General features: G+C 39.3%; 1 protein-coding gene across 1 annotated transcript in view; it reads left to right on the forward strand.

Moving 5' to 3' along the window:
• Positions 1–359: 359 nt before the first annotated feature.
• The window catches only part of opn8b (opsin 8, group member b), a 110,754-nt gene continuing 97,230 nt past the window's right edge, over positions 360–13,883 (forward strand). The window contains exon 1 of the mRNA XM_020918492.2: positions 360–429. Coding sequence (XP_020774151.2) covers positions 360–429 — 70 coding nt within the window. The remainder of the gene's footprint in view (positions 430–13,883) is intronic.

The following is a 13,883-nucleotide window of genomic DNA, read 5'->3' on the forward strand; positions in this document are numbered from 1 at the left end:
AATAACATTTCAAAGGAGACAAGCAGGTGGCGGACCCTCCACTTGTTACGCAGTGCAACTTCATATCCCAAAAAATAAAATAAAATTAAATTAAATAACTGATTCTCTTCCAGTAAATCCAGCCGAGGCCCCCTAGCGGTCTGTCGGGGCCGGTCTACGCGCAAAGGCTGCCAGAAGCGCGCCTGTGCCCGCGTGCGTCCAGAGGAGCACGCGCGTGTGTGTGTGCCTCCGCGTGCCTCTCCCCCTCCGCGTGAAGACTCCGGCGCGAGCATGTGGATCTGACAGAGGAGCGCCACACTTGTGTCACATCTCAGGAAGAAATCGCACTTTTGGCCGCTCGGTTACGCAGCGCACGTACAATGGACATCTACGTCTCCTCTTTGTCTCCGGGGTTGGATATCGGTACGGGATGCTTTCTGCTTGTTGTCGGTGAGTCAAAAGTGAAATCCCGTTTATTTTTTTCCCACTTTACAAACGATAGTAAAAGATGGAAAGAAATTACGCGCTTTGGCACACGCGTCCAATGTTGCGTGTGCGTAAAGATGGCACAATTATACAAGTTAGCACCTGGAATTCAACTTATTATGAAATATATTTACAATAACTCTACTAAATGTGCAATTATTGAGCTTTTCTTTTAGATTTGTGATTCCTGTATTCACGTAGTTTTTGTCATTTTGATTTATTTTGTAGTTTTGTATTCAGTTTGAAAAGCAACAACACTGACACGTTTTAATTGACTCTGGTGATGATTAATTGTCCGTGGACTTATTTCATTCTGTTTGGACGTGTAGGATAGTAGCAGGCGTATCAAGAGATAAGAGTTGATGTATGGTGAGCGCGTTTGGATCAGCTGAGCGTGAAATTGAACGGTAGCTCGGTTTTTTTGGTTGCGGAGTGGAAACGGTTCGGTCAGGTGTAACCAAGTCCGTGTTGACATGCTGCTCACGCGTGGATCTTCTCGTGTTTGTGTGTTTTGGGGCTTTTTTTCCCATTAGAGAAGCGGCGTGTGTTCCGTACGTGGAGGGACTTGGAGCTCTTATCGCTTTTGTCGTGTTTTAACCTCTGGAAGTCAATGAACAGACGCGTTATTTTTATTGGGACAGGGCATAAAAAAAGGCTAACCGTGGGAAACTGTAGGGAAAACGAATGTCAGAGTGGATGTGGTAAGGCATGGAGGGACGGACTAGAGAATGCTCATCTGTAAACTCTTACAACTGCAAAAATTAGTTTTTACGCAAAATTGACTCTGGTGAGCTTGAAGTCACGTTCTAATGTTGTTCCCTCCTCAAAAACAGACCTGGACTTGTTTCATTCACACATGTTTGAGTAACTCTTTATTATGAGTCTGTCTACATCTCCAAAGCTCAAAATGCTCTGTTCAACCTTGTGATGTCATGAAGTGGTAGTTTTCAAGTTACACTGCCAAAAACCAAAAAGTTGAAAAGACTTGAATTAAGAGAGTTTCTTCATAATTTGAGTAAACTTCACTTGGCAAGTCCAATGAAATAAGAGCTTTTGGACTTAAAATATGAAAATGCATCGTGCTACATTTAAAATAAGAAAAACAACAACTTTTTGCACTTAAAATAAGAAACTAAATCTAACGTTTCTTAAATTAAGAAAAACACCCTCATTCCATTGGTAGATCATTTGAATCGACTCAAATAAAGTCAAATGTTCTTAATTTAAGTAGGGATGTAACGATATCCAATTCTCAAGATACAATATCATCACGGTACGATATTTTTTGTGATATCGTGGGAAAGCTCACGATATGGTGGTGAGGCTCACGATTAGGGATGTAACGATATCCAAATCTGTCGTTACAACATTTTCACAATATACTGTACATCTCACGATACAATATTTATTGCGATATTTTGTGGAGGCTAAACAACTAAAAATGCCTTGACAAGACTTAATCCAAAGAACTAAGACTTAAAAGTGTTAGAACTGTTATTTCTTCTTGTAATATGCACTGAAATGGAGCAAAGGATCATGGTCTATGTAGTTCCCTCTGTCTTTTTTGAGTTATTGCTGCACCATAACTCTTCATTTAAGAAAAGAGACTTGTGATTCGATATATTGTGATGGTCCATGATATTATTGTGAGAACTTTTGACGATACAATATCACGATATTTCAGTTATTGTTACATACCTAAATTTAAGTCATTTTTAACTTACCTAGATGTTGTTTTTCGTTCATTAGAAATTGGCAATTCCAGGGCTGAAATGATCCAAATGATTCTAGTGAAGGTGTGTGGAGTTTAAAAGCACAGTGGAGCACTTCCTGTATTACCACATGACATCACAAGTTGGAACACAAGGAGCGTTTTCTGCTTAAGAGAAGAACTCAGCCTAAATCTGCAGCATTTGTGTTAAACATTTGTGAAAGAAACAAAACACAACTCAAGGTCTGTTCGTGATGTGGAAACAACATTCGAACAAAAATATGATCGTGTATCTCACTTTTTAATATTTCAAGCATCAATGAAATAGTGAGACAATCTCTAAAAGGAGAGAAAAATTAAAAAAGGAACAGGTAATTGCCGTAGTATCAAAACATTTGTGACAATCTGTGACAAAATGACAATATCAAATGTATTATTTAAAGGTGCATTGTGTAACTTTTCGGGTGGAGGGTTCATCAAATGCTTTTCTCCATGGAGATGTTATTGCTTTGTCTTGAAATTTTTAACAGTCCAGACCAAACTAGACCATGTTACAGGTCAGATCTGTGGAGAGGCGACCCCGCTCACAGTCACAATGTCTGTTTTGTAGGTATTTTTGAGCTCTAAAACCACCTGTAATTGAAGAAATGTAAAGTAGAGCTGTTTAATGTCACACTGTGGAACATTTCAGACAGAGGAACAACATCTTCACGGAGAAAAAACATTTGACAAAGTTACGCAATGCACCTTTTAATTAAAACTATTAAAAATGACCTAAAGATTTGAGTGACAATTGATTAGATTAGATTTATTTATTGTCATTATATGAAATACAGCAAAACTTCGACAGAGCAAATCTGTAGCAGGAAAAATGAACAAACATAGACACATCCTCACATCCATACCAATAAAAAAAACATTTAATAAATAAAATAAATAAATTATTGCACTGAGTCCCTTCAGGCCTTGATGTTATTGTCTTTTTCCGTCTGTCTTTTTTTTTTTTTGTGTGTGTGTAGTTTTGTGTAGTGTGTGTGTGGCATCAGGGTTTTGTTTTGGTTTTGTAAAATTTCAAATAAAAAAAAAAAAGAGAAAAAAAGGGAAGGAAAGAAAATAGTCTTCCTCCAAAAACAACTAGTCTCCCAAACAAGAGTAGCTTCGAAAATGATTTGTCTAACTTCTGTGGTACATTTTATTTCAATTCAATTTTATGTCAATTCACGTTTTTTTTAAATATTTGATCCACAACCAACACATTTACATACACATTTTAAGACATTTTTTAAGCATTTTTTTTAAAAATATCATCTAATTGTGTTATAATGCAAAAAAAAAAAATAAAATAATATGCGATGAGATATGAGAAATGAGATGCATTTTTGTCTAAATCAACCACTCCTATTAAAGATGCACTGTGTAACTTTAGGGCTGAGGGACTGTCACCTTCTTGTTTCTATGGAGATGCCATTTCTTTGTCTGGAATGTTCCACAGTGTGACATTAAACAGCTCTACTTTACATTTATTCAATTCCAGGTGGTTTTAGAGCTCAAATATACATTGAAATACAGACATTCTGACTGTGAGTGGGGTCGCCTCTCCACAGATCTGACCTGCAACTTGATCTGGTTTGGTCTCGATTTAATACCATACTGTGAAACATTCCAGACAAAGCAACAACATCTCCATGGAGAAAAATATTTGACGGACCTTCCACCAGAAAAGTTACACCTTAAGTTGCAGCTTAAACTCTGACGATCGTGTTTTTGTAGCTCATCTTTCTTTGTCTCTTTCTTTGTTATTTCTGAACTCTGCCGTGTACTCTTGAATTATGAACCTCTATATTTTCACAGTGAACACGCAAGAAAAACAACAGTCTGTACAGTAGCCTTCTGAACTCTTCTGTCTCATCTCTCCAGTTTATTTGCGCTGACACTGAATTCATAGTGTTGGCACAGAATCTTCACTGTAACCAAATCAGACACTGAGTTACATTTTTGTATTGTGTGGTTAGTTTTGTGTATGCAAAAATACGCCAAGCACCAACTGAAATTATTCCTATATTCTAATGTTGTTTCTGAATAATGGCATTTGTTTATTAAAATATGCTCTTATGTAAGGACCAGTCTCAAAGTTTACTGGAGAAGTGAATGTTCCACAGTCTGGCATGAAACCTTTATATCTTGCATTTATTAAAGGTCCTGTATGGCACAAAAGGGGCCCATCTCATGCAAAATCAACTTTTCAGAGCTTTCTACCTTCTAAGAATGATGTGTGGGCCTTGTATTTGTCGCCCAAGTGGTTTTTAGATTGATTCTGCTTTTTTTTTAAACAAATTGCGGAGTATTTCTGCCACCCTCCCACGTGACAACGAACTAAAGCTGCTACAACGATGACGCTGCAGATACACCTATGATACGTTTGATGTAGCAGAAAACACTTCACACTCAGACCCACTCAGACACAGGGAGAACATGCAAACTCCACACAGAAAGGCCTAATGGACCCAGGGATTGAACCCAGAAACTTCTTGCTGTGCGCATGAGCCACCTTACCGCCAATGTGGTCGTACCGGTTTGTCAAAGTCTGATCCCGTCAGATCTCAGAAGCTCAGTGGGGCAGGGCCTGGTTAGTACTTGGATGGAAGACACTGGGAAAATCAGATGCCACAGGGGGGCGCCAGTCGAAAAAAAAAAACAAAAAACTGTTATTGTGTCCTTAAGCAAGACACTTCACCCACATTGCCTAGTATGAAAGTGGTGTGTGTGAGAGTGATGGTGGTGGTCGGAGGGACCGCTGATTGACATGGCAGCCGCGCTTCTGTCAGTCTGTCTCAGGGCAGCTGTGGCTACAATAGTAGTTTACCGTCACCGGGTGTGGAGAAAAAGAATAATGAATCTATAAATGCTCTGTAAAGCATCTTTTTGACACACGTCTGTGAAAAGCACTATGTAAATAAAGACTTACTTAGTTACTTACAATGTAACGTTATAGTTTTCACGTTAACAACCTATTTTACCTTTTCTTCAGAGATTGGCAATTTAAGATAAGATAAGATAAGATAAGATATGCCTTTATTAGTCCCACAGTGGGGAAATTCCAGTGTTGCAACGCACAATTTCAGAACAGCAGGAAAAGGTAACACAGATAATAAATAATAGCTTAAAATAATTTAAAAATAGACTTAAAAATAATTGCACATGGTTATGATTGACTGGTACATGTTCAGTGTTAACAGTGTTTGTTGTAAAGTCTGACAGCAGCAGGAAGGAAAGACCTGCGAAACCTCTCCTTCACACAGCGAGGGTGAATCAGTTTCAGGTCTGAAATGATTCAGATGATTCTAGTGAAGGTGTGTGGAGTTTAAAAATATGATGGAGCACTTCCTGTATGTGTGTTAAACATGTGAATAAAACTCCATTGTATGTTTGTGATGAGGAACAGTATAACAACATAGAAATCAGTGTAATATTGTCCATTTGAATACATGTATAATATCAAAATCATGCATTTACACTGCGAGTGGGATCGCTTTACCACAGACAAAGGCTGTAACTTGACCAGCTGCCATCACCTTCTTGTCCCCATGGAGATAAAAGCCATACTGCAGAACATTCCAGGCAAAGCGATAAAAAGCATCTCCAGAGAGACGAGCACTTGACTTTACCATGACATTGTTTTTGTGAGAAAGGCTGGCTCTTATTGTTGTTGATGGCCCAAAGCTCGTCCCCGGACACTCACACGACACTGGCTTCTGTTTGGTTTCCACAGTGCCAGAATTTACCCGAAATCTGACGTGTGAGTTGGTGAAAGGTTTCGATTAAAGTATTAAAGGTCCCATATTTCGAAATGTTCTGATCTGTTCTAATGTTTTTTTCCTGATCACGAACAAATCTGGAGTTGTGTTTTGTTTCATTCACACATCACATGCACAAATCCTGCATATTTAGGCTGAGTTCTTCTCTCAAACTGAAAACACTTTGTTCCACCTTGTGATGTCATGTGGTAATACAGGAAGTGCTCCATTGTGTTTTTAAACTCCATACAATTTCACTAGAATCATTTGGATGATTTAGGTCGGATACCTGCAAATAGTTGCTGAAACGGGCAGGTTTTAACGTTCTGTAATTTTGCGGCGGGTAGTGATTACACACGGGCGGGTCAGCTGAATCAAATGAACGACGAACCAGAGAAAATACTTAACGCTCGTCCAGGGCGTCCGTTGCCCTGGAAACAAGTGACATTTCTCGCTCTTTTCCTGGAAAGATGGACCAGGCTGAGAGAGACTTAGAGTGTATTTACTACATAAAACCATCAGCGGAGTTTAGACCTGGTGTAGACCTGGTTGAATCCTGGTTTAGACCTGGTTTAATCCTGGTTGAATCCTGGTTTAGACCTGGTTTAATCCTGGTTGAATCCTGGTTTAGACCTGGTTTAATCCTGATTTAGACCTGGTTTAGTCCTGGTTTAGTCCTGAATTAGACCTGGTTTAGACCTGGTTTAATCCTGGTTTAATCCTGGTTTAGACCTGGTTTAGACCTGGTTTAATCCTGATTTAGACCTGGTTTAATCCTGGTTTAGACCTGGTTTAGACCTGGTTTAGACCTGATTTAGACTCCTGGTTTAGACCTGGTTCAGTCCTGGTTTAGACCTGGTTCAGTCCTGGTTTAGACCTGGTTTAGTCCTGGTTTAGACCTGGTTTAGACCTGGTCCTTAGACCTGGTTCAGTCCTGGTTTAGACCTGGTTTAGACCTGGTTTAGACCTGGATCCTGGTTTAGACCTGGTTTAGACCTGATTTAGACCTGGCTTAGACCTGGTTCAGTCCTGGTTTAGACCAGTCCTGGTTTAGTCCTGGTTTAGACCTAGTTTAGACCTGGTTTAGACCTGGTTCAGTCCTGGTTTAGACCAAGTTTAGACCTGGTTTAGACCTGGTTTAGACCTGGTTCAGTCCTGGTTTAGACCTGGTTCAGTCCTGGTTCAGACCTGGTTTAGACCTGGTCCAGTCCTGGTTTAGACCTGGTCCAGTCCTGGTTTAGACCTGGTCCAGTCCTGGTTTAGACCTGGTCAGTCCTGGTTTAGACCTGGTCCAGTCCTGGTTTAGACCTGGTCCAGTCCTGGTTTAGACCTGGTCCAGTCCTGGTGTAGCCTTGGCAATCAGCTCAGCAGTTGCAGCGTGTATATATTTATGCTAACGACACTGGTTCAGTCCTGGCAATCGGCTCTGTGGTTTGCGGCATGTTTATATTTATAATCCGCCAATGAAACGGTGTAGGTTCAGTCCTGGTTCAGTCCTGGTTTAGTCCTGGTTTAGTCCTGGTTTAGACCTGGTTTAGACCTAGTTTAGACCTGGTTTAGTCCTGGACTATTTGGCTGTCGGACTAATGGGCTGATCCCGATTTATCACAGGCACGGGTAATAATGTTGAAATGTTAACAGGTCCATCAAAGGGCAGTCAAGTCAAAGGGAGCTGTTAACTTGAAAACTATTGTTTCATGACATCACAAGGTGGAACAGAGCATTTTGAACTTTGGAGATGTAGACAGACTAATAATAAAAGTGTTACTTAAACATGTGTGAATGAAACAAAACACAAGTCCAGGTCTGTTTTTGAGGAGGGAACAACATTCTAACACAACTTAAAGCTCACAAGAGTCTATTTTGTATAATATTAGACCTTTAAATATTATTCCGTTTTTTAGAGTTGTAACATTCTTTTGTTGTTGAAAATAGAAAGAGCAACAGTGGTCATTTCTGTGTCTTTTCTCATTCACGTGTTTGCTCGGGGCACTCCAAAATTTCTTCATTAAATAACAGTGTGAATCAGTTTTAATCAAATTGGATTTTGTTTTTCTTTCATGGAACACTTCTTAATCCCAAAAGCCCTCTCGTGTTCCTTTGTACTTTGAATACTCTGAAAATGTGTTTGGTTAGAGAATACTGAATTTAAATATATTTTGTAACATGTTCTGATATATGGTCCTGTGCTCTGAATACTTCGAATACTTTTACACAGAGTTGCGTTTAAATTATAGTGTAAAGACGCAACGTAGTATTAAAAACAGCTTTGTATTTGTTTTATTTTAAAGCATTTCTGATCACTAAATGAAGAAGGAAAAAAATTACATACACAATAAGAGCAGTGTTGTCTATTCTTTCTCATTAATTCTACACAGTTTGAAGTTACTTGACTAAATACTAATGATGGAACAACATCTCGTGAGACTAAGACTGAAGATCTTAATGCTCAATTTGGATTTTTTTGTGAAATCCGAAATTTTTGCGAGGTCGTTCACATTTCCAATTAAATGCGACTTGTATGTGATCTCCAGTGTGAACTTTAAACGCCTAAAAGTGTCCCGCATGTGCATTTGAGGACACGGCGAAATCACACACAGCGAGCGTGCTCAGTGTTTACAGAAGTCGCCTAAACTCTGGGCTTGTCTCCCAAAATCCGGTCCAGTTGTTGGTAAAAATGGACAGGTTACACGTCCACGGCCGCTTCGTTTGTTTGAGTCTTTGGCCTCCTTTGTCTTTGGCTCTTCATTTTTTCATTGACATTGGAGCCAGGACCGTCTGTAGCCACGCTCGGACATTTCTTTGGCATCATTTCAGAAACTGCCCGGTTCTGATAAGACTCCTCCAATTTGGCCTGAATACAGCGATTCCCCCCAAATATGAATTAACTCGCTAACCTCACTTTCCCTCCATTGACAAGACTCTGAGCCTGACGTGTAAGTGGGATGAATGTGACCTGACTGTTCAGAGTGAAGTCGCATGTCAAAAGATTAGATATGTATCTGTTTTAGGAGCACATATCCAAGTTTAAAATCTAATTTGGTCCACTTCAGGCTGCAGTCTGAAGTGTCTTGGTCTAGCCAAAATTGCCACAAAATCGTGAACACAAGAGAAAAACTGTCTTTTTAAATTTTTTCCAAGGTGTTCACATTTGAATTGGACAATTAAAGGGTTACATGTTGGTGAGTTACATCTCTTACAGTTCAAAAAAGCTGTACTAAAATGAAAACAAAAACCTTGTCTAGTCTCATTGTCGTGGACTCTGTCTCGTATCTCGTCTCGTCTTGTGGAAACTGTCTCGTCTCATCCTTATCAAATATTGTAAAGTACTCCTTGTATTTTAGAATACAGCGTTCCAATCACCACCAAATGAAAAAGTAACTGTACCAGAACAGTTACACAAAATTGCTATTCTGAACATGTTTTTTCAGTGCATGTGTTCAATTACTTCCCATCACTGTCCTTATCTCACAGGATGAAAATCAATGGTGTCTGTAATCCTGAAGACAATCCACTGGGGCTTTTGTTACGTCAGCCCATAGTGACGCATAGACCCCCCCCCCCCCCCCCGAGGTCCCCCCAGGCCCATACCAGTCTTTGGCCCCCGAGGTCAGGGATGAGGAGACTGTGCTGCCTATCACATATAATGAAGAGTAAACAGAGAAGATGCTGGAACGATACAGACTCAAGGTGATTGTGTGTGAGTCTGAGTCCACAATGATCTCTTTTGTTTTTTGAACACAGGGACATTAAAAGGCCTCTCATAATAACAAGAATTTGAAGTATGATATATTGATAAAGAAAAATATCTGGATAGGTAATAGAGATAATAGAGAATAAACCGTTCTCTGTGTGACTTATATAAACCTAAATGTACAGTACAGTTCAGTATTTCAGTAGTATTCAGCAGATATGTCAAACTCAGGCCCAGGGGCCAAATTTGGCCCGCGATACAATCATATTTGGTTTGCGAGATCATATCAAATATGTCTTAGAGCTGCCCCCCTCTGCAGCTAGACTGTAGAGACATTATTTATTTAAAATGTTGTTATTATTTTATATTCTGCTTGTTCTGGATTCAATGTTTAAGCAAAACTATTATTAAACATGTATTTGAATAAGAAAAGGTTTAACATTACATATCTCGAAAGAAGAAAAAGCATGCAGATGTTGTTAAAATTTTTCAATAAATATTTAGTTTGGCCCACGACTTAGTCCCAGTTTTTTATTTTGGCACCTCTGTAGCAGAGAGTTTGCCATCTGTTTTTGTCTCCATGGAGATGTTATTTTTTTCCCTGGAATGTTCCATGATATGACATTAAACATATCCATGTAGCGTTTATTCATTACCCAAGACTCAGGACACGCTGGAGGGACTATGACTGGACAGGCCTGGGAACTGCACCTTGGGGTCCCCCTGGAGGAGCTGGAGGAAGTCTGTTATTCCCTGCTTAGACCGCTGCCCCTGCAAACTGGCCCCGCAATGGATGGATTTATTCATTACGGGTGTTTCTGTTGTTTAAAAATACAATAATTCCTTCTGTGAATAGGGGCAACTCTGCACAGATCTGATCTGTAATGTAGCGTAGTGCTGTAAGCTGCTTATCTCCCTTGTTTTTGAAAGATAGAGAGCTCTGGAATGAATCAATTATGCTTTGAATTTTAGTTTGTTTTAATTAATATTTTGTCTCTTATCTTTACAGTAAGTCATGAGTGAAATTATAAACACAAACTTGCTGATCATACTCTGCTTTCCTTCATGGAATTCTGTCATTGTTTAATAGGGTTTGGTGTTAGAAGTACTTTTTACTTCAGTCTAAACTCTTTCAGTCATGATCCATGGGGTTGTAGTCTGTTTTGTTTTGTTTTGTTTTGTTTTGTAGTGCTGCAGAATGACTGAATAAACTACTACTACTTAGGCTTAGGTTACGTTTACACTGAAACAAATCACCGTATCATGGTATCGGAAGCGATCTGCGTCCAAACACGCCGTTTCTGTGTCTGTTTCTGTTCAAGCCTGTTCTATCCACACAGCTTTGAGCATATTTGTTTATGTTTTACAGAAACGAAACTTAAAACTGCATGGCTCATTTGCATAAACTGAGCCTAAAAAAAAAACAGCTCACTATTGTGCGCTGATGTGGTTCAGCTTCTGTCGGATTAAAAAGGATACTTTCTGTGACAGAGGGGTGTTCTGCTGATGGTGAGTCTGTTCTGTGCTTCTATCATGTTGGAGATGGTTCATGTTAAACGTTACAGAGATTATACATTTGCAGGTCGTACACATAGACCCGTAGAACTATACTTCTCCCTTTAACATGAAACCGTCTAAAACGCAGCAGCTGATTTCGAGCCGAGGAAGATGGCAAGTGTAAAAACAGCCAGTAGTTCTAGCTACACTGTTTCCCGTTTGTCTCTGGTTTGTTTAAACTGTTTTTCGCAGTAGCGTCACATGACCAATGTCACGAACCCAGCGAATCAGGAAGGAGCAAGTCACAGTGACGTCAGCGTATCAAAAACTGCACGTTATAGTGCGCTGATGCGGTTCAGTTTCTGTCGGACTAAAGGACACGACTCAGTGGAATATGAGTGTTCTTTCTGTGACAGAGGGATGTTCTGCTGACGGTGAGTCTGTTCTGTGTTTCTGTCGTGTTGGAGATGGATGTGAAACTTTTCAGAGATTATACATCAGGGTCTGGTCAAGTGGTAACGGATTGAAACAGATTTGATTTTTTGAGCTCTTATTCAGAAACTAGAGGGACTATTGAAATAAGTAAAGTATCAGAATGTAGGAAAGAGTTACACTCCAACAGGGTCAAGTTAAACCTGTGATATTCTTTCAAGTTGTTGACAAAAAATTAAAAAACAAATGTCAATAACGGAGGGAATGAAATATGCAGCACTTTTTGGGCAATAAATCCAAACAGTGATAACTAGCGGTTCTCACTTACATATCCTTAACAAACTGGTTTGAATATTTGCTTCATATAGTTTTCTACCATATGGTACAAGATTAGGTTGAAAAACCTCTTACTTTTTGACTAATGAGATTTTTTATTAAGAAAGGTCATGGTAACGGAGGGAAAAGTAATGGAGGGAATATTGTGCAAACAAGTAGAAGGTGCATGATTTTGCATAATTTGTCAACTTTTTTCTTCCGAATACTTTAATATTACTTCAAAATGAAAGGAAACTATTTCTATAAAATATGTCAGTCCTTCCAAGCAAATTTTTATCATTTAAAAAAAATTTTTTTGGGGGGAAAAATCATGTACCTTCATCAACAGTTCAAAGATGGAATAACACAAGATAAGATGAAATACATCCATTTATTTACATGATTTGCAGGTCTTTGAAATTTGGGAAATAATTTTTGTTCCATGTTTCATACATGGTCTGTTTAAAACATATGGAACTTTAGAACCAAAAATGGTACAGAAAAAAGGTCAACAGTTTCATAAACTAGACTACATATGTATCTGTTGAATACATTTTTATATCAGATGCATTAACTTGAATTTTTGGCCTTGTGTTTACTTCTGCTTGACCGGGCCCATCAGCAGGTCGTGAATGAAGACATGAATGGACATATATTCTAGCCTCTTAACATTTTGGCCATGAATGACTTTGCGGCGCACAGACCTACATCAGCATATCAGTGTTTTCAGGCGTCCACACAGTGCTGGATCAGATCTGTACTCAGATGAATTCGCGGGAGCTGGAGGCACCAGATCGTTCCATCTCTGGACCCATTTTCCATCGGATTAGTGTGAACGAACACTGCATCCACAACGAAAACCACTCGAATACCAACTAGTGTGGACGGAACATTAATCTATACATAGCATACAATAACATTTCCATTACATGCAGGTGGTGCACCCTCCACTCCAAATTTGATGTAGAACACAGAAACACATTCTCTGCCAGAGCAAAGAAAAAGTTCACTCAATAAGTTGATTAAGAGGAATTATCGTGACAGCCCTGTATTAGTCAGACTCATTTATTTCAGTGATCCATCTCATCATTTCGACAAAAATCTGATTTCTCTCACCTCAGATTTAATGCTTCGCTCATTGATTCTACTTTCTTCACAACTTCTCAAGTCTCACCTTTTCTTCATATACACATTGTGTCCTCACTTGTTGTATTACTTTCTTTATTGTGAAGTGTCTTTGTGTTACTGTGAAAAGAGATATATATAATCGATGTATTGTTATAATCATTATGGCCTGATGTGGTGTTGTACAAATCCACACTGTCCGTTCAAACTGGACTGAGTTGTTCAATGCGCTGTTACCACGGCTACAAATGGAAATGTGTCACTTGTGAATGTGAAAAGCCTGTTCATTGTTTGTAAATGTCCAAAATATCAGTTATTTCAGTGTTTTAAATGAAGTTAGTCCCTATATTCTACTCAGAGCATTTGTTTATTCGTTGCTATGGTGATGTTATGGTGATGGCCAAAGAGCAGTGATATTGAACAGTGACTGGGCTGTGGCCGGACTACTTCTGCGTTATGGAGTATGAACACATGGCACTTAGGCCCCATCCACACTAGTACGTATACGAGTCGTTTTTGTTGTGGATGCAGTGTTAGTTCACACTAATCTGATTGAAAATGGCTCCAGAGACGGAACGATCTGGTGCCTCCAGCTCCCACAAATTCATCTGAGTACAGATCTGATCTGTCACTGTCCACTGTGTGGACGCCTGAAAATGCAAATACACTGATGTAGGTCTGTAATTCACGGCCAAAACACTAAGAGGCTAGAATATATGTTCATTCATATAAGCGTGTGTCTGTGTACGACCTGCAGATGTATAATCTCTGAAAAATTTAACATGAATCATCTCCAACACGACAGAAACACAGAACAGACTCACCATCAGCAGAACACCCCTCTGTCACA

This window comes from Boleophthalmus pectinirostris, unplaced genomic scaffold (assembly GCF_026225935.1).
Source record: "Boleophthalmus pectinirostris isolate CB_2022bp ecotype Guang Dong unplaced genomic scaffold, ASM2622593v1 HiC_scaffold_13, whole genome shotgun sequence".
Classification (NCBI taxonomy): Eukaryota; Metazoa; Chordata; class Actinopteri; order Gobiiformes; family Gobiidae; genus Boleophthalmus; species Boleophthalmus pectinirostris.